The following is a 26,175-nucleotide window of genomic DNA, read 5'->3' as shown; positions in this document are numbered from 1 at the left end:
CATCGTAGCAGCAAGAGGTTTTTGATAGGTAAGCAAGACTCGTTTTTTCATTTATTACATTATAGCAATTTCCGCTCCTTATATTTTTAATTAGTCTTGTTAGCCGTACATGTTGATGATTGATAGCGTCGTTTAAAAACTGTTGAATATTACAACAGAAAAAAACTATATCGTCATAAAATGAGGTCATTTGACAAATAAACAAGATTCACTTCATACGCAAGCCTCGGTGGCGTGGTTGGTATGGTGTGAGCGTGCTACCTCGGTGGGCGCGAGTTCGATTTTCGGGCATTCCATTGAGGAGTGAGAGATGTGTATTTCTGGTGATAGAAGTTCACTCTCGACGTGGTTCGGAAGTCACGTAAAGCCGTTGGTCCCGTTGCTGAATAACAACTGGTTCCATGCAACGTAAAACCACCATACAAACAAAAACAAAACAAACATATTAACGCCATTTTTTTTTTTTTTTTGTTACAAGGTTTAAGATGTCTCAAAGATTTACTAGTTCGAAGCAAAGCCCGCCACTCGGGAGACGGCCCTCAAGAATTTTGTAAAATCGTCTATAAAACATTCCTTGCCAGAAACGTTGCGACGGACGCATGTGAGAAAGGGAGAGAAGGGGGCGGGGGGGAGGGAGGACATTAGCAGCATCAACAGCAGCAGCAATAATTCCGCTTCGTAGCTCAGACATTAACATAAATCACAGTTTAAAGAATCCTTCTTTAGAGAGGGTTTTACGCCAATCAGGAAGTCTTAGCAGGCGAGTCGCGCGTGGTGTTGGATTCAGTCAGATCTCAAGGGCGTCGTCAGCTCTCTCTCTCTCTCTCTCTCTCTCTCTCTTTTGACTGCGCAAGCTGTCTCTCCTTTTATTTTATTTATTTATTTATTTTACATTCGTCTATTTACTGTTTTCGTAAGGGGGCAGGAAAATACCGACACGAGCGCAACTCATCCATTCAAGCTTACAGTTCAAAAGAAACACAGAGGAGGAGGAAAATTACACATTCTAGAATAAAAAAAAAAAGACAAAAGAAAGCCGAGGGGCGTCTTCTATGTCCCCATGCGACTATTCGCACCAAGTTGAAACTCTCTCTCTCTCTCTCTCTTCCCCTCTGCGACCTCGCGCCCAGAATCACGTGTCTTCGACGGGCACCCCGCTGGGACGCGGCCGGTTATTGCAAGCCCCCCTCCGGGCCGTGGCTTGACATTTGCCTAAACCCGCGGATCAACAGCGAAACAAATGAGTGGTGCCTCTTCCGACCGCCTTTGGAGCAGTCTCCAGCTGCCACTAATGAATTTCGTTGTTTTTTCTTTCCATTCGACTCGGTGCCTGGAGGAGGGATCTATACACAATTCGATCATAGATTTGGCATTTTTATATTATATATATATATATATATATATATATATATATATATATATATATATATATATATATATATATATATAATATATATATATATAGTATATATATCAAGTATAAAGGCCCATTAAAACACTCTGGTTCAAAGCTAAGGACTGTAATTCGGTGGACTAACTTCCACCCTTATCAAGTAGTGAATGCATTCACTACTTGATAAAAGGGTGGAAGTTGGTCCGCCCAAAATATAGTTCCTTATCTTTAAACCAGAGAGTTTTAATGGGCCTTTTATACTTGAGACGTATCCTGTTTTAACAGGGGAATTTATTTACGTTATATATATATATATATATATATATATATATATATATATATATATATATATATATATATATATAGTATATTTATATGTATATAGATAAGTCTTAAGGAAACTAAATAAGAAATTAACCTCTGACGGGGATGGTGGATGGGGTCGGGGGGGAGTCGGTCCCCGGGGACCAGCCCGTCACCTCTGTCGCAAAAGAATGACCTGACGTTGAGACGCCCAGTAGAAGCGACGTGTTGGCGTGACATCAGAAGGGGGCGAGGGCGGAGCTGGAGAGAGAGAGAAGGAGAGAGGGAAAAAAAAAAAGTGGTCGTCGTTAGGTGACAACAGCGAGAGAGATAGAGAGGGAGAGATGCATATTGGGAATAGTCTCCATGTATGGAATAAGTACATCACAAGAAGTATACATCACAATGATTATCATATATATATATATATATATATATATATATATATATATATATATATATAGAGAGAGAGAGAGAGAGAGAGAGAGAGAGAGAGAGAGAGAGAGAGAGAGAGAGAGAGAGATTGGAATATTTTTACTTGTTAATGATGATAAGGTAATTCAATCTTGGAAATTCGAGACTTTTTTTTTTTTTTTTTTTGCGTGCGTTCGTAACTTTGGTCACATCTCTGCGAAACTGGCTTCGGATTAGGGTCGAAATCCAAAGCTGAGTCAAGTATTTCTCACGGCCATCTGAATAAATTGACTTAAATGAAAGGATTTTGTCAAAATCGATTAATATTTTCTCCAGAAAAGTTAAGTGACTAATGTGGCGAAATGTAATCAGATTTACTTCAACGTGACATGGAATTCTCACCGAAAACATATATATAAATTTTCAGGAAGATAGTTAGACTTCAACAGAATAGAACTGATAAGCGCAAATCATATGACGTTTTCACAAGTTCTCATAAGTTATAACTTTCATTTGATTTTGAGGACATTTTTACTAACATCAAATGAAAAAACATGCTAAGCCGATTTGCTCATATTTTTATGTATAATGGATAGAATAAAGCCAGTTTCCCATGCCGAGTAAGCAGGGAATACCAGTCGGAACGGATGAACCGAGCGCCTCAGTGGCGTGGTCGCTATGGTCTTGGCCTGCCACCTCGGTGGCCGCGAGTTCGATTCTCGGGATTCCATTGAGGAGGTAGAGATGTGTATTTCTGGTGATAGAAGTTCACTCTCGACGTGGTCCGGAAGTCACGTAAAGCCGTTGGTCCCGTTGGTGAATAACCACTGGTTCCATGCAACGTAAAAACACCATACAAACAAAAACAAACAAACCGGGAAACAGGGAAGAGCTGGTCATACTCACTTGTCTACAAATACAGAAACCGTTGGCACATGAGCTGCCAAGACCATCTCTGGGACGAAAAGAATAAAAATAATTGAAAACTCATGATTACGTGACGATTATATTGACTACACTCAAAAGCTACCTTAGAACTTACTTTGCAAACAACGGTAAAACTTGCAGAACTATCGTACCCACAGGTAAAAATATAGAGAAATAGATATAACGCTTTCCAGTTATCACAAGCACATGGACTTTCTACTACTGGAAGTCATGTAAAGTCGGTCGTTTTCTGTAGAATTTTTTTGGTGCGTGTTTACAAAAACCCATTGGTGCCTAATTCGAGCATAGAGCGTGTAAGCCTTTATAATCTTCAGCCCTCAGTGGCTTTTCTGTATGGTATTGGCGTGCCACCTCGGCGGCCGCGAGTTCGATTCTCTGGCATTCCATTGAGGAGTGAGATATGTGTATTTCTGGTGATGGACGTTCACTCTCGACGTAGTTCGGAAGTCACGTAAAGCCGTTGGTCCCATTGCTGAATAGCCACTGGTTCCATGCAGCATAAAAACACCATACAAACAAACAAACAAGTCTATAAATCTTGATTCCCAAAAGAATAGATCTACCCGGGGTATTCTTAGAATGGTTTTTATTTCGGGGGCTCAACACCGTGGCATACAGTATAGGCTGACTCTTCGCAATTCTTGCAAATGAACCGAGCCTCCGCCGTTGGTTTAAAGCCGCTGGAGAAACAATAATCACCTCGTTATAATGTTGCCGCAAATAACAGAGGCGCCGACACAAGGAAATTGTAACGTCACAGCAATTATGGAAATGCGAGGAGCGGTGATCACGCGACCGATGATGATTCTTGGTCGTCGGCACGGTCTAGACTAGAGTGGTCGTCGGTTCAGTTGTCGGGGGCAAGCGTAGTACAAGTGTTTACGCGGTCGGGTATGTAGTCTCACTCAATGGTTTTTCAAACTACGGTTCCCGACCCGTTTGTGGGTCGCAAAATGAGTAAAATGGGTCGCAACAAACAGAAAAAGTCTACAAAAATCTAAAGTAAGCGAGAGCAACAATCTCATCGTACTCATTACTCATTTATCCTTATAAAAACCAAAGTTAGAAAGAGGATAAAGACTACACCAAAAATGCTGCTTATGAAAAACCAAGACAATCTTCCTCATTAAATGAAAATTTTCGACAGTATTATCCGCTGTGGCCTTTTTAACGAGGCTTTTATGTACAATGTATCTTGATTTTCTATATCCTTCCCAAATATAGATATATGCCATGAAGTGGATAGTTTCTATCCATAACTATATAATTAGCATGTGTCACTCAACACAGAGGAATATAATTCGTACATTGTGTCTGTTTTATGACACAGTCTTACTGGGTCGCAGTACTACAAAATGCAGTACTTGCTGGGGTCCACAGGAAGAACAGTTTGAAACACGCTGACCTAGGTTAACTTCTTTTTATCATACCAGTTACTACAGGAACTTGTATTCTCAGCCGTTTTGCGATTTTCCTGGATGATTTCACTCGATTTTTTTTTTCTGAGATGGATTTATCAGATTTTCTTGCCATGGCAGCTTGTTTTTGAGCAGCTTTGCCCATCAATTATCCTGAGCAATTTTTCGAAACAACCTCTCTTGGGAACTAGTTGTACGACTTCATAGGAGAGTGTATAGTGTAGTAGACTTGAATACATAAGATTCATGAGAGAGAGAGAGAGGCTGGTGTCCGTTGGAATAAATAACTTTCCTATCCATTTTAGTATCCTTCAAGATATAAGCAGTAAAAGGTCAGTCTCTCTCTTAGGGGCCCAGGAAAACGTTCGAGAAGAATAGAAATGAAATCAATCCTTTGATGTCTTCGCTTCTTTCGCTACTAATGCCAGGGTTCCTGACGACATTTTCGTCGCTAACGCCTTCAAAGAAGAGGAGCTATACGGGACAAGACAGATCACAGAAGCCGACACCGACTTGGTTTGTGTGAGTGTGTGTGTTTTGTTTTATTTATTTATTATTATTTTTGTCATTTCTTCGTTTGCTTTGACTCGAAAGCGTTCTGCAGTTATTGTATCTATTGTTGAAAAAAATTATAGGAACTATTTTTGAACACCTGAACTCTTGCAATCTTGATCCCTATAGGCCTAGGGGCTATAATGCCCTCAGTTCAGTGCACTGTAAGCATTACTTGAGGTTCTTTGCAACGTCCCTTATATAGGCTCCTAGCTGTACTTTTCATTTTCTTTTTTCCCACTTCTCCTAAGAATTGTTCCCTTGTGCAATTGCGATGTTTTCCTCCTGTTACACCTTTAAAATCTATTTGCGCGAATTTCCCTTTCAACGCTGAGCCACCTCGTAGATCCCAGCGTTTGGTTTTAGGCCTAAATTTTGCATTCCATTCCATTCCTTTTCCTTACAATATTGAATATTCGTCACACTTCTAAACTTGATTCTAGTGGATCTTGAGTCTCATTGTGACCCACTAGTGGTCGACTTATACTCCTTAAAGTCTGTTGCAAGTTTTGTTAACTTTTTTTTTATTTATATTAGACAAGGATCAGTCCATTTTCATCCGGGTTTGGGACAGGCTTGCGTATAGGGTCACTTGGCGCCGATTGCACCATTTTTTAATTTTTATTTTTTAATTATTATTTTTTTCATTTGGTTTGCTATTTAAGTTCTACACTTGCGGATATAATCGTGAGTTCATGCCACAGTGATTTCCTTGACAAAATTGCGAAATATTCGTTACCACAAAGCAGCGAGAAATTGACATGGCACGGTCTATAGATGCAGATATTTCTATACTTTGTCGATGTTACAGTTTTATGCGTGGATATGTCACAGGCAGATAGCGAAACCAGGCATTACGCGAACTGCCTGAAATTTCAGGCAGATAGGGAAATGCACTTAAGGACATTTGATCCCCCTAACCTAGTACTACTAAACACTGAGTCGCCCACATTGTTTCGACGTGTTTAGTACTAGCCCCTGCCTGGGGCGATCAAATGTCCCTAAGTGCATTTCCCTATCTGCCTGAAATTTCAGGCAATTCGTGAAATGCCTGGCTTCGCTATCTGCCTGTAACATATGTGAAATATACGCAAGAAACAGGGAACTGCCTTTTCGCGCTTAAATTGTAGTACCATTGTCTTTAACGCCAGAGACAACACTTCTCCAAAATTTACTACTTTCATGTACAGATTGTGTGTGTGTGTGTATACACACACACACACACACACACACATATATATATATATATATATATATATATATATATATATATATATATATATATATATGATGTGTGTAGCCTATATAATTTCAAAGTCCAGTATGACAGCTACATTTGTCAGTCAATAAATGTTTACATTGGAAATGCGTAAAGATCAACTTCAAAGAGCCGATTTTAGCCGCAGGGATTTATCCCCTCTTTATTTTTCTATTCCCGCGAGCAATATCAATCATCACTTATTGATGTTCAGCAGTAAGCCGAGTTTAATTTCCTTTTAACAAAGGTATATAAGTATGTCCCATATTTAAATGATGACGCTATGCGACGGACTCGTAGTTCTGTTCTTTTTCCCCCCGTCAACTCATTTCATATCAGCTCTGGGACACTAGAATCCACAGCTAACTTAATTCGTTACACACTCATTCGTGAGTCTCATGTCTCCTTATAACCCAGTACCTATAGAGATCAGATTCAAGTCCTGCGTCTTTGCTTATAAAAATCGGATTAAGTCCTCTGTCTTTGCTTATAAAGATCAGATTATGTCCTGCGTCTTTGCTTATGAAAATCAGATTAAGTCCTCCGTATTTGGTTATAAAGATCAGATTAAGTCCTGCGTCTGCTTATAAAGATCAGATTCAGTCCGTCTTTACTTATAAAAATCAGATAAATCAGAATAAGTCCTTCGTCTTTGCTTATAAAGATCAGATTTCTTTCTCACTGCATCAGCTACTCAGCTTTCTTTGTGTCTCATCACCGCTCGCTCCATAGGCCTAAGATCTGTTCTGTTGCACGTTGGAAGGATCGTAACAAATGAATTAGTACGATTAGGAGCCACGAAAATAATCGAGGAATCGAAGAAGTATCGGACAGCTGAAAAGATGTGGCCCAGTTCAACATTTTTTAGACGAGGAAAAAAAAAAGGTAGAATACGTCCCACACAGAAATAGTCTGCGAATTAAACATGGACGAGAGTTACTGGTGTGTGAAAGCGACACATGCATTCAGTTACTGTGACGCGTGAGTTACATTTTTTATAGATTCATATCCACAAAACTATGATGTAGTGGGAGTTGAAATATCTAATTTTATTAGACGAATAACTGAAACCTCTTATTCTTCGTCCTTTGTTTTTTTTGTTTTTTTTTTTTTCCTAGCATTTTTCCCTTAGACTTCTTCCACGTGACTCTGCAAGTTCTGAACAATAGTAATGTGAATAATTTCGTTTCGTGGTACTATGAAAATGGCAGGGAAAGTCTCAGACAATAGACTGTTAAGTGTTTAAAGTTTACAGTCCATTGAATTATGAATTATCTGAGAGTTAACCGGATGTTGACTATGAAATGTTACCCTCTCCTTAATAAGTTCTGTGGTAACTCAGGCATTGTTGTAACCCATGGCCAGTCTGGTTCAGTTGCGGGGGTAAATAATTCAGTTTACTCTTAGAACTAAGAATATTTAGTAAAGAACGATTTAGTTTGACTGGAATTAGCTACCTTTTGAGAATGTTCTATAATTAATTAATAATGATTTATAGAATGGTTTTCAGTGACGGACGACAAGAATAAACCTTTAAGGAGTTGTATTTATATATTTTCTTTTTCCACACGTTCATTACAGAAGCGTTTTGGGTACATTTTCAACCGGCACAGTCGCTTTAGTCCAAATGAAGAGTCGACAAGTACGTCGAAATGAACGTAGTTTGCACCCGTTGTCGGCCTAAAATGTAGCCAATCACGTATTGCATGGATAATCACACCGTCTATGTTGGCTCGACGCCTGTTGAATTAATGCTAGTTTGTGCGTGCGTCTGATGAAAGTAGAACGTTCGAGAGAGACCTTATTGCATTATTCATCGAGGGAGTTTTTGGAGAGGTACTGTTAAACTACTGATTTGAATGTTATACTTGAACAAACATTTTCAGATCGATATTTTATCTGTCGGCGTTCTCATCAACCGAGAGTTCATCAATAACTATATGCATTCGTGATGCCAGATCATTATTAGTCAGTCAACATGGTAAGGAACCTCCTTCCTCTATCAGATTTCAGACCTGATTAGCTACTTTCGGTTGCAAGATCCACAAGGCAGGGTCGTATGACCCTACGATCAACGATCCTCTTATCCAGGCTTGGGACTAGCTTATTTCTCCTAATATATTTTTGCTTCCAGTTTGTACGTATATGTATGAATAATAGTGGTTTTACGTTTGCAGTGATTTAGCTTTAACCAAATCGTAACGATTCTATTTATGTTCCGAACGTTGCATTGCTAAATTTGGTATCCTATTTTTATCATAGTGACTTTAATGGCTTGTCGGTTTTTCGCTTTTCCCTTAAGGGTCTTCTAATTTGAGATAGCGGCCAGACCTCCATTCGTCGTGAAACTATGCACATTACCATTTTTTATTATCGTATGTTTCTTCTTCGTGCCTGAATATTACTTAGGTACAATCGACATGCTAAAAACTTGCACAGATGATTCATAAACAAAACTTCCAACCAGATATTTATTAGGAAGTTGTACACATGTACCAAACCAGCAAATTATTCATATAGATGTATAATGGCATATCTAGATATTGAATTTGCCCCCCAAAAGATTACACGTGACTGAATACAATGATGTTTTGAAGGATCTCCCATAATGGCAAGATCTGTCACCTAATTTTTAGTTCCAGTTGTCCCTCTTGGCAATTTCACTATCTTCTCATTTTCATTGTTTGCTGTCAGCTCTAATTTGGCTTCTCTTCCAGGTGTGCCATTTGTACTTAAAAGTAGTTGCAGGTCTGCATAATAAGTATATGCTGTGGATTTGCCATGGTGTTCAAGATCGCAGTTCAAGTGTACCTACCTTGGATTAGTGAAAAAAATGAACACATTTCATTACTGAACTGTACTGCATTTAATTACTACAAACTAATTTTCTGCCAAGATAATAGTAATGTGGTTTATGAATATGAGGGATTGCCTCTCAATTTTGCCCAAATTCTTTTCATTTTTAGAGGTCTCTCCAGTGAAGTTCATAAAAGTATCTTTCAATTAATGATAATTTATTTCACAAATTTCATGTACCTGAAGCAAAATGTTTCCAAGAGAAAGTTCTGATCTGGTACTTCTTTCTCTTTTGGGTTTGAGGATTAATAACAGTTCCACGTACATAGTACGAGTTGTATTTGTCAACTAAACAGATTTCTTTGCTCTTTTGTACCATTGGTATGATGTGATTTTATTAGATTTAGGCTGTCCAGCCAAACACTTGGCCACTTCTGGCTTTGTAAGTTTGGTTTTTAGCGGTCGATCCTGTTAGCTACTCATCTGTTAATAGTTGAAGACACTTTTGTAGGACTCGGTGTGTAGTCAAAATTTGACTATTTCCTTGGAAAGGTAGTCTCTAGTATTTTCCTTGTGGAGGCCTTTAGTTAGACTAGGAAAAAAATAAAAGAAAGAAAACATAAGTAGTCTTCGTCTTGGTGCTCTGAACCAGCCAGGTATACAGTTAAACATACTATGGTGGAAAAATTACCTAAATCCCAGTGCCTAGTTCTTCCCTTTAAAACATAAAACATCCTCCTTAAATAAAGTGTTGGACCTGCGTGGGGAGCATGTCAAACATACAGTACTTTTTACCTTCAAAACACAAAGGTTCAAAAACATCTTTTTTTTTTATCAATCATATAATTTTCTAAATTTATGTTAATTAAAAGAGAGTGGCCACATAAGGAACACATCATACAGAATACATCTGCACATATGCACTGCATGCTAATAAGTGTTGTAAATAGCTGAAGTTTAATGGCAAAGTTCTGAGAAATTCAAAATTAGTATAATAAAGTCCTTGCATCATAACCAAAGAGAGAATAATCATATTTGTGACATTATGCAAGCCAACAGATCTTGTACACTATATATTACTCCTAAACTAATAGAGACCATAATACACTTGAAATTATTTGTAGTATACCTTCTGAAAAATATGAAATAAACGCTTTCATCCCAGCAAGCTATGAACAAATTTTTATAAAATGTAGCAGCAAGAAATCTAAACATTACTACACAAAATCCTGTGCAATAAAGCAAGTGTAAATAACTGAATTATAAATTAAATAAAAAAAAAATACTAACATTTGTTCACTGAGAGATGGCCAAAGACACCTAGGGAATATTTTTTACAAATGTAAGTTACAGGAGTTTGACAGATGTTCCATCTTTTATGAATAGAATTACATAGCACATTATTAAGAGGCTCAACAGAAGTAAAAATTCAATTGGAATTGACCTTTTAATAATCTTCGAATTATTATCTACAAGTTGCAGAAGTAATATAGTCCTCACAACTCCATCTGAGAAATAACTTATTTCAGTGTCACAAAAACAAAAACAAAATTAATGAATTTGGAATATTAATCTAAATCTCATCTCTACTGTAATTTATTTCATAACTGTGAACTTTCCAGTTTCACTTGAAGTACTCTAAAAATCTCACAATCACCTATAAAAAAGGGGCTACCTTTATCAGGAGGCTTTGCCCAGTCCTATAAAAACAAACTCTAATCCAAAATACAGTACAAATTGAGACAAAATATTTGTTGCCACAACACTCAATCAAGCCTTGGGATTCATATACATTCCTTTCCACTTTATTGTAATTACATAAAATGACACCTTTCCACTTTAACAAAAACTTCTTTAATCATCACACTTCAGATCATAATTTCAGTCTGTACCACAACACCAGTAAATATTTTCAGAGAATCATCAAGCTTTATTTCCTTTATAAAAACCCTTCACTGTACTGAGAACATTTGGTTAGCTCACTCAGTGGTTTGAGAACTTATTGGAAAAATTTAGTTCTATTGGTGCTGAACGAAAATATAAATTTTACCAGTGAAAAAGTAAGTGTTAGGTATTGAGCAAATTCCAAGTTTTATGAATGTAGTAAATTCCTGCAAACAACCTTTAAAAATCAAAACCGTATTGCATATTTAAACATGACCAATCATGATAATGTTGTTCTAAACAGGCAAAGTGTATATGTAATACACCGATGGACTTGGGGTCAAAATTTCAACACGGGCAGTTTTTCCTAATACTCTAACAGAAACTGAGACACTTTCTAGAAACTAGTTAAATTAGCCAAAGATCTATATGAAGAGGAGCACTGCTGGGAAAGATGCTAATAAATTTCCCCACCATAAATTTATCTGACAGTTCAGCCAAACCACTGAGCTGAAACAAAATTATCATTAGACTACTAAAAGATACCGTAATAAATCATACAAAACACGACTAAAAATTACCCAATAACTAGTAAAATACGAACCCATCTTCTTATTTACAAAGCATCAAATTGTCCCTGGATAATAGATATGGTACTGGACAAACTTGATATCCATGCTACTTAAAAGTGGCTCAAGAGAATTTTCCTTGCCATACCTCAGAAAATACAAAATTCAGTAGTATATTTTTTACTTTATAATTTATTAAGTGCTATTTGGCATCAAACAGCTAGCTAATAAATTGCTTGAGAATAGTAGAATACCACTATTGAAACAAAAACTCATTATTTCTAATGGTTAGTAATGAGACAAGTACACTTTAAATGGTACAAAGAAAGGGCTGTATCTCAAAAAATAAATTTACATTCAACTTTCAAACATTTTTTCACTGTACTTCAATATTTGCATTTTTTTCAAATAAATCATCTATCTTTTATTTTAACATGATATATATATATATATATATATATATATATATATATATATATATATATATATATATATATGTATTATAGTATACTCTACATAAATTATAGGACATCACTTAAAAAAAAAATGGCCAAAAATTTACCCTACTCATCTGATTCTTTTTATATTTACAACAGTAGTACTTCCTCTTAATGGCAACTTGAAAGCAGACAGCATAAATTAACTACAGTATCCTACATTCAACTACAGGTTGAATGTTAAATAAATTTTCAATGTAATCAAGTACAGGCATCTGTTTCTTTTTTACATGAACAGTAATGTAGTTAAAAGCAAAGAATTTATAATATACAGTACAATTCATAAATAACAAATTAACTTATCTCAGACAAAATACCCTATCGCAGACATGCATCAATAACATAACTACCCAAACTTCTTGAAGGCCATTAAAGCGAAGTATTACTGCACAATAAACAGCTTTTTAAACTACAGTTCTTGTAAGAACATAACAAAAATGTAAAATAAATCAAAATTAACAAATTAATGTTATCTGCAAAATATAAATCTGTGAAAAAAGTTATATGTCTTCATCTTACATTCAGAAAGATGTTTTATTGAAAAAATAAATGGTATAAAACTTGCAAAAGCCAAACTCTCATCATTGGACATACAAAACCAGTGAGTTTTCAGGATTTACCAGGATAATATGATTAACATATGCAGGTACACAATATCCTGGAATAAATGAAATATAAAGGCACCAACAGAGACCTCAGGCATTTCTCAGTTTGGCTAATCTCTGAGTAAGTTCATCCTGGTCCTGGCTGGCTTGTGTGGCAGATACACCCACTGTCGATGTTCCTCCAGTTGGAAGCTCCATATTTAGCTCCAATCTGTAATATAAAAACAATTATATAGCAACACTAGAGCCATGCTGAAAATTAGCACTATGTACCCCATGTGGAATTCTTACCAAATACCTTTATCTTGCCATTTAATTATTTTAGCACTAAGTATTTATGTAGACAAACACTTAGTTTTACTTGTAGACATTATGCTCTAAATTTTGGTGTAACATGGCTCAAATTTTACTAGTCCAAAAATGAACTTATCTTGGTTTCTAGTATCTATCTTTATAATTCTCATAGCTACACTTCCTTTTCTATACTACCTGACTTCCTACCTTAAGTCCTTTCAATACGTATATAAAAACCTACTCGGAAAATATATGTAGCTGGGATATTTCGCTGTCAATAAACCAAGTTTCTGAATTCTTGCAAACCTGATTCTAAAGGCTGGAAACTTTTTTGTAATATCAATAATCTGAAACTATAATTACAATAAATGCATGTATTCCAGACTGACAAAAACAAAGTACTTTAAAAGCTGTAATTTTTATTACCACTTTCAATGACTATTACTGTACTCCAAGGTTTGCTGACTACAATCTTGTTGCTGTTACCTTCACTTTCAGTTATTTCCTAATTACTCTGATATTATTTAGCATCTAGGGTAACTGAAGATCCTAACTGGTGACACCCTGCATCAATGTCACCCTCAGTTCTGGACTTGCATTCCATCAGAACCAAGAGAGAAAAAAAACACCAAACTTCAGCAAATTTGGCTATTTCTCCTCTGTTGCTCTAAAAGTTATGTATAGTCTCTTCTGAGAAAACTACACACATTGGCTGTTGGATCCTATGTTTCATAGTAACTGTTCCAGCAAAAGTTTCTGATGATGAAATCAGAACCTATTTCTTTGTATCCAGTCTGTTATAATGTCAATACATTCCAGCATTTCTTTCTCTGTAACCTATTCATAACATCTATACTACTAAACTGTTTCTTACTATCACTTCAAATTTTTTGTTTTGATGTTTTTTTATGGCAGTGGAGGCACTTCCTCTTACATCTTTACTATGCAATTCTTTATAATTCTTTAAGGGTATGATTCTGTCAGAACATAATTTGAGGTAAATAGCTATGAAACCTTATGGTTCGTCTTGGCAAAGGCTTCTCTGTATTTCAAGGGCACTAGTGCATCAGCATTAATCCTCATTTTCCTATATTGGAAACAGAATGGAGATAAAGTAATCTTGCTTTTGCAGAACTGCTGTAGTGTGCCCCTCACATGTAAAGTGTTCTCAGACACCTCAAGTACTACTCCAGAAATTCCTTCCGATTTAACTATTACTTGAATACTTTCTTTCTCTATAGTTTTATTTTTTCAAAACCTGGGAAGCTCTCTTAACATCATCTTAACTGACTTGGATCTAACACTTGATGTAATCAATGACTGCCTTCTAACTTTAAACTTAACTTCGACTTAATTCTAAGGTCATCTGTTTCTGACATTTCCCTTTTTATTCTTTTGTTGGAGGTACTCTGGAGAACTTTTTGAATGCATATTGCTACCACTCTCTCAGCCTTTGATGCTGTATGCCAAAACATTACTAATGTGACCAGTCCTTATAAATTCAATTCTAGGACGGTGGACGATCTACCTTCTCTACATTTCCTAAATATTTAACCTAGCTGTTTTTAGGAATACCACTTAATAAGGGAACCCATGAACACTTTCCTTGCAGTCATTGAGCAGTAATGTCTACTTTAGTTTCTTTTCCAAAAATGATTTAGTGATAGACGACAATACACATACATACTTGTTTAAGCATATGAGATGATGGGTTTCTCTCGTAGGAGAGGTCCTACATAAAGCATTATGTATTGTACTTGATTTCTCTACCTATACCTAACATTAAAGCATACCAAAGACCAGAGATATTGCAATTCATTTCACTGAAAAACAAAATTGAAACATACCCAGCTTCATCTGCAACCTGAGTCATAAGCCCATTTACAGCATCCTGTGGAACGGCAGTTGTGGTTGTCTGGCTCATAGCCGTGTCCATGTAAGAACTCTGTACATCAAGATCCTCAAACTGATGTTCAAATTTATCCATGAGTGCCGAAATCTTTTCTAAATTCATGCTCTTCATAGCAGCATCCAGATTCTTTACTACACCAGCCATGCTCTGTGTTACCTAAAATACAAAAAGGGAGTGAAAAATGTTATTGTTATTATACAATTAAGTTTGTTCATACTTACCTGGCAGATATATATATAGCTGTATTTTCTGAAGTCCGACAGAATTTCAAAACTCGCGGCACACGCAGTGGGCGGCCAGGTGGTAGTACCCATTCCCGCCGCTGGGAGGCGGATATCAGGAACCATTCCCATTTTCTATTCATATTTTATTAATGCCTCTGTCTCCTGAGGGGAGGAGGGCGGGCACTTTAATTATATATATCTGCCAGGTAAGTATGAACAAACTTAATTGTATAATAACAATAACATTTTGTTCATGCCACTTACCTGACAGATATATATATAGCTGAATCCCACCTTTGGATGGTGGGAAGAGACAGAATAGGATTTTTTAGGAAACTTAAATTAAGTAGATGATATACATCTTGGTTCCTCACCTGTTTGCAAAGTAGACTATGTGATTACTGTCACGTAAGGCTGCTTTTGCTTAAATCAGAGTTGCCAGCCAGGTGGAGACCTGTAGTGCTGGTGCGCTCTGGATGATCTGTCAACGGGTACGAGACCTCAACGTGACAAGACCATCGAGGCCATACAAATGAGGGCAACGAAGCAACTGACCACCACCTGACCAACTATTCACAAAAAAACCCTTAAAACTAACTAAAGGATGGGAGATCTTCACATAAGACTCACCACAACCTAAAAACACAACAACAAACTAACCTAATCCTAACTAAGGGATAGGGAAAGAGCTACTTCCGGACCCCAATACTGTGTCCGCAGAAACGTATGGCCCCAGTGCATTACAATCGTCATAAATCGTTCTCACATCCCTTAGGTAATGTGAGGCGAAGACGGAGTTACTCCTCCAAAAGGTGCAATCAAGGATGTCCTTGATTGACATGTTCTTTTGGAAGGCAAGAGAGGTAGCGACGGCTCGAACTTCGTGCGCTTTCACTCGTAAGAGGCTCAAATCAGTCTTCTGGAAAGATGAATGAGCCTCCTGAATGATGTCCCTTAGAAAGAAAGCAACAGCATTCTTCGATAAAGGTAACTCTGGTCTCTTCACAGAGCACCAGAGATTACCTGAGGGACCTCTTACCTCTTTCGTTCTATGCACGTAGAACTTGAGAGCCCTGACCGGGCACAGGACTCTCTCTGGTTCTTGGCCCACCAGACTTGACATACCCTTGATCTCGAAAGTCTTCGGCCAAGGGTTCGAAGGATTTTCATTCTTCGCCAAGAAAGTTGGGTTCAACGAGTAGACAGCATTGTCTCCTTTGAATCCCATTAACTTGCTAAACGCTTGAATTTCACTAACTCTCTTAGCCGTCGCAAGAGAAGTTAGGAAAAGAGCCTTCCTTGTCAGGTTTCGAAGAGACGCTGCCTGAAGCGGTTCGAAAGGGCTTGACATAAGGAATTTAAGGACTACGTCAAGGTTCCATGATGGAGGTCTCATTTGAGGAACCTTCGAGGTCTCGAAAGACTTTAAAAGGTCATGAATGTCCTTGTTGTCAGACAGGTCAAGGCCTCTGTGCCTAAAAACCGCTGACAACATGCTTTTATATCCCTTGATGGTAGGGACCGCTAATTTCTGCACATTCCTGAGGAAGAGCAGAAAATCAGCTATTTGGTTCACAGAGGTCGAGGAAGAGGAAACTCCCTCCTTTTTACACCATGCCCTGAAGGAAGCCCACTTCGATTGGTAAACAGCTCTTGTGGAAGCACGTCTTGCATGTGAGATTGCTCTCGCAGCTGCTTTCGAAAAACCTCTCGCTCTGGCCAACTTTTCGATAGTCTGAACGCAGTCAGACCCAGAGCGGAGAGGTTTTGGTGAAACCTTTCGAAGTGGGGCTGTTTGAGTAGATCTTTCCTCCAGGGCAATGTCCTTGGAAAGTCTACAAGGAAAGACATGACCTCTGTGAACCATTCTCTCGCTGGCCACATCGGAGCGATCAGGGTTAACCCTCGTCCCTTCTGAGGCCGCAAACTTCCTCATGACTTCCCCCAAAATCTTGAATGGTGGGAAGGCGTACAAGTCTAGACCCGTCCAATTCCAAAGCAAAGCGTCTACCGCGATTGCTTCTGGATCCAGGACCGGGGAGCAGTAAAGAGGAAGTCTCTTGGTCCTTGACGTCGCGAATAAGTCGACCAGTGGACGTCCCCACAACGTCCAAAGGTCTCGACAAACGTCTTCGTTCAAGGTCCATTCCGTCGGTAGGACTTGTTCCCGACGACTGAGAAGATCTGCCCTGACGTTTTGCACTCCTGCAATGAATCTCGTCAGGATAGTCACATTTCTTCTCTTTGCCCACAGCAGAATCTCTCTCGCTAGGGAAAACAACGTTCTGGAGTGTGTTCCTCCCTGATTTTTTAAATAAGCGAGTGCTGTGGTATTGTCCGAGTTTATCTGAACAATCTTGTTCTCCAAACTCCTTTCGAAGAACTGCAGGGACAGAAATACTGCTGCCAGTTCTTTGACATTTATATGCCAGGCTACCTGTTCCCCTCTCCAGGAGCCTGACACTTCCTTCCCTCCTAGTGTTGCTCCCCAGCCCGTGATGGAAGCGTCGGAGAACAACACTAGGTCGGGGCTCAGAAGACTTAGGGACACGCCCTCCTGAAGCTTCTGAGGGTCCAACCACCATCTTAGATGGTTCTTGATCGGAAGCGATATTCTCAATATGGCATTGAGATCGTCCTTGGCCTTCCACTCGTCCGCAAGGAAAAATTGGAGAGGCCTGATGTGCAGTCTTCCCAAGGAAACAAACCTTTCTAGCGAGGAAATGGTCCCCAGCAGACTCATCCATTCCCTCGCCGAGCAAGTCTCTTTCCTTAGAAAGGCTGAGATCTTTTCTAAGCCTAGCCGCTGACGTTCCTGGGACGGAAACACTCGAAAAGCCACTGAATCCATCTGAATCCCCAGATACACGATGGACTGTGTTGGGGTCAGATGCGACTTTTCGAGGTTGACCAGAAGTCCCAGGGACTTCGCTAGGGCTAAAGTGAACTGCAAGTCCTTCAGACACTTCTCTCTCGACGACGCTCTGATCAGCCAGTCGTCGAGGAACAGGGAAACTCTTATTCCCGAAGAGTGTAGCCACCTCGCTACGTTGTTCATTACTACAGTGAACACCATTGGAGCCGTGGTCAGTCCGAAACACATAGCTCTGAACTGCCAAACCTTAGATACTTTCTTGAAAGAGGGTGGATCGGGATGTGAAAGTACGCGTCCTGCAAGTCTAAGGACACCATCCAGTCGCCCGGTCTCAAGGCTCCCAGAACAGAATGAGGCGTCTCCATCGTGAATTTGGTCTTTTCCACGAAAAGATTGAGCCTGCTTACATCTAGAACTGGATGCCAACCTGACGACTGCTTCGGTACTAGGAAGATCCTGTTGTAAAAACCTGGGGACCCCAGGTCCGCGACTTGTTCCACCGCTCTTTTGTCGATCATCTGCTGAAGGAGATCGAATAATACTTTCTTCTTTTCTCCCTGATAGGATGGAGAAAGGTCTCTGGGAGTCGTAGAAAGAGGAGGAAGATCTAAAAAGGGGATCTTGTACCCCTGCTCCACGATCTTGAGGGACCAAGAGTCCGTGTCTCTCTCTCTCCACGCTCCCGCAAAAAACTTCAGTCTGGCTCCGACTGGTGTCTGAAGGACATGCTTCTCACTTGGAAGGCTTTGGCTTAAAGGAAGCTCTTCCTCGTGAAAACCCTCTCCCTCGAGGAGCTGCTCTCGAGGGGGGAGCCCCACGAAAGGGCTTAACTTTCTTCGGCGGTCGAACCGCAGCTGAAGAGGTTGAAGGTACGGCTGACCGTCTTGTAGACTGGGCCAAAAGGTCCTGAGTTGCCTTCCCTTGCAAACTGTTCGTCAGGTCCTTTACTAAAGTCTGGGGGAAGAGATGGTTCGAAAGAGAGGCGAAAACAGCAAATCCGCTTTCTGAGCTGGAGTTACCGAACGAGCTGTGAAGTTGCACAGCAAAGCTCTCTTTTTCAATAAAGCCGTTCCAAAATGAGATACGATCTCCTCCGAACCATCCCTGACGGCTTTGTCCATACATGCTAACACGCTGGACAGCTCCCCCAGACTGAGAGATTCTGGGCTTCTCGCTTGCAGATCCAGAACTCCCAAACACCAGTCAAGGAAGTTGAACACTTCCAGCGTCCTGAGCAGACCTTCAAATGATGGTCAGTCTCCGTAGAGGTCCCAGGTTACTTGAGCAGAGGGTAAAAGAGACCTCCTCTGCGAATCCACTAGGCTGGAGAAATCTCCTTGAGCCGAAGAAGGGATACGAACTCCTACTTCATCTTTGGTTCTATACCAAATGCCCCCTTTTCCGCTAAGTCTAGCTGGCGGCAAGGCGAAGGTCGTCTTGCCTTGATCTCTCCTTCGTATCATCCAATCTTGGAGTTTCTTAAAGGCACGTTTCGTGGAGAGAGAAGTTTTCATCTCTACAAACTCCGGGGTTTTTCCAGTTTTAGATGAAGAAAACTGCGAAGGAGGAGACTTGGGAGCTGCGGGCTGAAACTTGTCTTCGAAAGAAGAACGCAAGAGCCGCACGAGGACTTTATAGTCCGAGATTGAAGGGGCCGCAGAAGGTTCCTCTTCAACCGAGTCAGCCGAACTACTCAGCTCTCCTTCTTCTCTAAACGGAAGAGGAGACCGTCTGTCCGGAGAGGGCGTCCTAATGTCGGGTCTTGGCTTGATCAAAGGACCCCTATCTTTGCTAGAGGCAGCCTTATTTCGGCTGTCTTCTCTATGACGCTTACTACTTGATGAAGGTAGAGCGTCCTGACGAGGACGAGCGTCCTTAGCGCCATCCGCGGCAGTCTCACTTGCCAGAGAAGCGTCCTTACGTTTCTCAAACGAAAGGGAAGACCTTTTCGCTGGAATACGTGCCTGTGCGCGTAAACTAGCGTCTGGGGTTACGACTTCTTGGTCGGAATCCCCAAAAGCGTCTTGAAAAGAGCCCTGAACGTCCTGGCGAGCTTCCTGCCAAGCGTCCTGCCGAGCGTCCTGCCGAGCGTCCTGTCTAGCGTCCTGACGAACGTCCTGCCTAGCGTCCTGCCAAGCGTCCTGACGAGCGTCCTGACAAGCGTCCTGACGAGCGTCCTGCCGAACATCCTGCCGAACGTCCTGCCAAGCGTCCTGCCAAGCGTCCCGCCTAGCGTCCTGCCTAGCGTCCTGACGAGCGTCCTGTCGAACGTCGTGTAGAGCGTCCTCCTCAAAAGCGTCCTGACGTAACGTCCTTCTAGAGGACGAACGAGGTCGGCGAATCGCCGAAGGAGAAGCGATCGGCGAACGAGACGAAGTAGGTGAGGGAGAAGGAGACTGCTTCGTCCTCTTGACAGGCAGTCGAAGGTCCTTCCTCCACTTAGGCTCGACTGCTGCTGGGCGAGTCCTCTGAGCCATAAGCGTCGATAGCTGGTCCTGAAGGGACAAAAGAATGTTCTTCGTTGGGGAAGAACGAACAGAGGAAGCAGGACTGATCCTGCGAGAAGACGAGGGGCGAGGGGATGCCTCCTTCCTTCTCACAGGTACAGCTACCTGCTTCTCAGGTATACGCGCCTGTGCACGCAACCCAGCGTCCTCATCGGAGGAGATCTTACCCCTTTTCTGAGGCGGAAAAGCGTCATACGCATCCTCCGACGAAAGTGGCGAAAGAGGACGTGAAGCGTCCTCCGCACGAAACGTCCTTTTCAGAGGACGAGTGTCTCTCCGAGTGCTCCACCCCTTGCGCGGGGAGGACGCTTCGGAGGACGAAAAGCACTCTTTCAGGACGCGCGCTCGTGCGCGCTCCTTGGCAGCCTGGGACTTTGCTACAAGGTCTGCCGAAGGGACGCCAGATCGGTGGGAAGCCCCCTTAACCCTCTTGCGGCTTTCGACATACCTACTCCCTGAGTCTTGGGAGTCTGATAGAGGTCTAGGCCTAGAGGCATTATGGGGCCGATCTGACGCCCCCTCCACAACACTAGGGGCACGATCACACACTTGCACCGAGCCAGTTTCTAAGGCTTTCACTTTGGTCTCCAGAGTGCGAAGAGACTCCAAAATCAGAGAGAGAGCATTCGCTTCTCCCGACACAGAATCAGAGCCCGAAGGCAACACAGGTTTAGGGGTTGCAAACTCTACAGGTGTTAATGTAGGAGAGATGTTAGCCTTACCTTTGGTAGAACCACTCCTGGAGGAAGACCTCCTGATCCTATCGCGCTCCAATTTAAGGCGATAGGACTCATATACTCTCCAATCATCATCGGTCAATCTCTCACATTCATTGCACCGATTATCAATCAAACAATTATGCCCCCTACAACTCATACATACTGTGTGGGGGTCTACCGATGCTTTCGGTAGCCTCACCTTACAATCAGCCCTCACACACACTCTGAAACTCACAGCACTTGATCCAGACATATCTTATATAGAAAAGTCAATCCAAAATCAAAAAACGGTCCACTATCGCGCATGCCAATTCAACAATCCAATTCAATACCAAAAAACCAATCAGATACTTAAAAGCGAGTCAAATTCCAAAAAATCCTGAGCAGAGGTCTGTAAACAGTTGTTTACCGACCGGCGACAGAAAAAATATGAATAGAAAATGGGAATGGTTCCTGATATCCGCCTCCCAGCGGCGGGAATGGGTACTACCACCTGGCCGCCCACTGCGTGTGCCGCGAGTTTTGAAATTCTGTCGGACTTCAGAAAATACAGCTATATATATATCTGTCAGGTAAGTGGCATGAACAAACAAATCATTATAAGCAATAAAGAAGTAAAAAATGCAACATCGATAAAGTATTACAGGCAGTCCCCGGGTTACGACAGATTTGGCTTACGACGTTCCGAGGTTAAGGCGTTTTTCAATTATATTCATCAGAAATTATTTCCAGGGTTACGACACATGTTCCAGGGTTACGGCGCCTACAACACTGATCTGGCAGATGAAATATGACACCAAAAATGCAAAATATAATCAATATTTGAAGGTTTTTTTTTATGAAAAATGCAATAAGAATGCAGTTTACATAGTTTTCGATGCACCCAAAGCATTAAAAGTAAGCTTTTCTTGGGATTTTTGACGGTGTTCCCGCTTACAATAATTTTCACCTTACGATGCGTCTCAAGAACGGAACCCCCGTCGTAACCTGGGGACTGCCTGTATATACATAATGCTTCAAGTTGTACTCTTAAATTTCTATTGTACATCTCACATATTCCATCAGTCATTAGTTAAGGAAAGCCTGTACACTAGGTGGCAAGGTGTATGGAGGGGTTTAGTACAGGTTTAGAGAAAGGAGACAATGTTTATCATTAAAGATTAGTGAGAGCAATTAGAGGGAAAAAAAAAAAAGGGGTGGGGAGGAAAAATAGGGCTTAACCATTTCTCCAAGGATTGCTCTTACTACATATGTGTAGGATGAGGTGGCATGATGGATTTTATGAGTTCGTATAAGGTTAACGGAGGGGAGTGCTATAGAGATAAGAAAATGTATAGGTATAATCATTTAAACATTATGAGTTACTATCAGTTATTTGCCATTTATGTATGAGTTCTGTCAGCCATTTGAGCCTCACAAGGGGCTGTGTGCTGTATAATGAAATCACCAAGTAATAATAATGATTGTGGTAATAAAATCATTAAATTTTGTAGATCAGATATTTGGTTGGTTGTATATATACATTTCAAATGGTCATGTGGATATTCCTAGGAACATGTAATGTCATGGCAGAATAATAAAATGGACTCCGAATTACTGTATTTCAAAATTTTAGTTCAAAGTTCATGATTAGTGTTTAGAAAGTGACTGGTTAACAAATTAGCTTTAGGGCTTGTCACAGTCTGTGTTGGATCGACAGACGTACAGTGTTATATTCTGATCGAGAATGGAAATTTAGGTAAGAGTTGTAACCTTACACTGATTACCTGGTATGATATTCTGTTTTAATTTCTAGATGAATATTCTATACTGTATATTCCTTCAAACATTTATCAGTTATTGTTATAGAGTTTAAATTTGAAATTTTGTATAAGTCTGTGGTCAGTGTATTGCACAAAAGAATTTTGTTTCACTAGTAGTAATTATAGTAGAAAAGACGTTTGATTTCTTACTTTACGCTGGGTAACAGCTGTCTGCACTCGAGAGGCTACAGCATCTACCCTAGCAGCCATGCGCAAGTAATTAAGTGCCTGACTCTTGTTTCGGATAGAATTTTCAGCATGAATCCTTGCCCCATCCATGTTTCCCTTAGCTATGGCCTTCTTCAACTTGACCTTCTCTGCTTTCTCTTCCTTTTCACTTTTCTTTGACTGCCGTTCCAACTCCTTGGCAGCAAACTTAAGATTAAAGAGGTGCTCTGAAAAGATAGTTTATCTTAAGTAAAATAAATAACACATTAAAATAATCTAGTGAAGCTAATGTGTTCCATCTTAGTAAAGGGCAACTCCTTCAGAAAAATGTCAACAATTTTTATATTTCACATAAAACAGTTTACGTCACCCATAAAAATTTTGCATGTTTAGCCATGAGTTACATGTTTTCTTACTTTACTTATCCTGGACCGAGTAATATAATACAATACGTATTCAATAACATTTCTAATACTAGTGACCCTGTAGAGACCTCCAAACATATTTTCTATCCTCTGGAAACCACATATCTCAACCATGAATCCATTTATTTTGTAGTTCCGCCTCTTTTAAAAACAATTTTTTTTCCAGTAATAATTATTTAAAAATAGTTTAACAAGACCACACAATCATTCTGAAGCTCTTGTGAGGATCAAGCACAAATGAGATGCGAAACTTTAAAAAAAGAAACAGTCCTAGTTGCTTCACCCGTAAGTCATTCAGATCAAAATACACATACTGGCAAATGACTGAATTAATCAAGTATTTTAAGTATTTAAAATCAAGAGGGGCTGGGGGAGGGCATGCAGTCACATTGAACTTTACATGTATACTGTAAAACCTAAGAGTACAACTGCAGACTGGTTCCCGCCTGGTTGGTGACTGGGAGACTTACTGCCTTTAAATCTCTTTGTTTGTTTGTGATATTTACCATCTTTGTTTGTGTTTTTATGCTCTTTCCCAAAGGCATCATGGTAAACATGGCTTAGTGCCTCTTATGCACATGAATTCGGATACCTAACCTTCCCAAACATAGGGCACCTATTCTACCTTAACTAACCAGAAGTGCTTTGCTTCACTTAGACCTTACAAAACCAACTTGACATTGTGTGTGGTAAACTATAAAAATTTCAAATATCTTGCAGAATTGTACTACTAGGCCTAATGTAGCCCTGACCCCTTGGTCTGTGTACACTTCAGAGTTTTGCGTTGGTTTTCGCTGGAAGTCCACGGGTTTAGTTTATCAAAGTTTTTAGGAGAAGACCAGAAAGGAGAGTAACAAACATTGAAACATGAGTTTTGCCACTGAAATAAAGACCAAAATCATTCAGAACACTAAAATAAACTATCAGACAAATATTTCTCTGTCAAAAGCAATGTTGGATGAAACGTCGGTAGACCTGTATTACTATTCTGCGGCGGCCTAGACTATGGTAGTTGCGGTTTTTCTATGCAGTTTTACCTCCTGAAAAAGAATTTTAAGTAAAATTTCTTCGGACGACTGTAATTAACCCCTAGGGGCTCGTACTAAACACGGCAAAATACATTTGACGCCCCAATTCCTGGTGGCTTTCGTATTCATGGAGACAAACGATGCGGAATGCTTATATAGAAATACCAAACCAACTCCCAACTAACCTAGCCTGACCCATTACTTAGGGTAAAAAACCGCATGGTACAGGGGTGGACCATGTACGATCAATGTGTACAACCCCAAGAAAAGTTCATTATAACGCGTCCTGACACCGGAGTAGAGGTGTTAGCTCCGTTTCTCACCAACAAGAAGTCGCGTCTGATGCCCATCTCCGATGTCAGGACGCGTTATAATGTACTTTTTTGGGGTTGTACACATTGATCGTACATGGTTCACCCCTGTACCATGCGGTTTTTTACCCTATTTCCCAGGAATGCAATCAAGTGACCTTTTCCATAAGCCTAGCCTACTTTGGGTTTGCTTAAGCTGTTGTTAGGCCACCGGATAATGTAGCCTAACATTATTAACTTAGCCTAAGTCTAGGCTACGTTAGACTGTCAGTCCAGTGTTAGACTTGCAACTAGGTATACTATGCCTTGCCTAGCGTGGCCTAAATACCTAGGTAGCCAGGCTAGTAGGCTATAGCCTAAGTACTAATGGTACACTTAGATAGCCTTGACCAAGTTTACCCATATTAGTTACATTGTATTGGTTAGTTATGTCAAAATTGTCAATATTTCAGCAAAATAAACTTGTTTTGCATTAAGGAAATCACCATAGCTTCCCCGACGTCAAGACTGAAGCTAGAAGCTAGGTATAGAGTCAATCAAGAATTAAAAACACCCCCAAAAGATAGAGTAAAACTGATAATACAAAAAATACTTACTTTCCATGTTAGCAATCGACATGATGTCTGTTTTAATCAAGTTCTTCCTTTTCTAAGAAGATGTAAATGCTGCGAAAAAGAAGTTTTGTTTTTGTTTTGTTGGTGATTTACTATCTCGTGACTACACTTGACTTGACTGTCTCTCAGTCTCAGTAACCCAGCTGATCAGCTTATTTACTGAACGTGACGTAACTCAAGAATGAGTCAAGAAGATAAAAAATGCTAAAGCATTAAATATACATCTTTATCGCTCTTCATAACTGCATTGCTCGATGCCATCTTCAGCATTATTAATCCCTGTTTAGTTTAAGTTTTTTAATTGCTACAAATGATGTCGCAATAAATTTCAGCATTTTGCGTTGCATTTAATGTTGGTAACCTTATACATATACGTCTTACCACTCTTCTTAACACTATTGCTGAAAGCTCTTTTTTAGCATCATTATCCCTATGTAGTTACTGATTCATAGTTATTTAAAATAAACTTATTATTAATTTTACTCCTCTGCATTGCAATGATGTTGGCAGATCATCATATTCGGATCAAGGTCTAGAACTCGGATAGTTTTTTTCCTGGGCGAGTTGCGTTTTCAATTAAGTGGCTTCTTTATTTTACGTTAAGTGGCATTTTTAGTGCGATTTCAGTCAATTAATTGAAATTCTTAATTATCAATGTT

The 26,175-nt window shown here is 40.0% G+C and overlaps 1 protein-coding gene and 1 long non-coding RNA gene across 2 annotated transcripts in view; one reads left to right on the top strand and one right to left on the bottom strand.

Annotated features, from left to right (window-relative positions):
- Nucleotides 1–4,781: 4,781 nt before the first annotated feature.
- Nucleotides 4,782–26,175, top strand: part of LOC135208481 (uncharacterized) — a 260,778-nt gene continuing 239,384 nt past the window's right edge. Inside the window, exon 1 of the long non-coding RNA XR_010313177.1 lies at nucleotides 4,782–4,998. This is a non-coding gene — a long non-coding RNA (uncharacterized LOC135208481). The remainder of the gene's footprint in view (nucleotides 4,999–26,175) is intronic.
- LOC135208479 (charged multivesicular body protein 1b-like) lies at nucleotides 10,516–25,787 on the bottom strand. Its single transcript, XM_064240713.1, has 4 exons — nucleotides 25,499–25,787; nucleotides 23,121–23,365; nucleotides 14,779–14,999; nucleotides 10,516–12,848 (listed from the first exon to the last, which is right to left on the bottom strand). Exons 1-4 carry the CDS (start codon nucleotides 25,518–25,520, stop codon nucleotides 12,728–12,730), a joined length of 609 nt encoding a protein of 202 aa, XP_064096783.1. The 5' UTR covers nucleotides 25,521–25,787; the 3' UTR covers nucleotides 10,516–12,727.

This window comes from Macrobrachium nipponense, chromosome 35, assembly GCF_015104395.2.
Source record: "Macrobrachium nipponense isolate FS-2020 chromosome 35, ASM1510439v2, whole genome shotgun sequence".
Classification (NCBI taxonomy): Eukaryota; Metazoa; Arthropoda; class Malacostraca; order Decapoda; family Palaemonidae; genus Macrobrachium; species Macrobrachium nipponense.
This window is presented reverse-complemented; position numbering and strand designations above follow the sequence as displayed.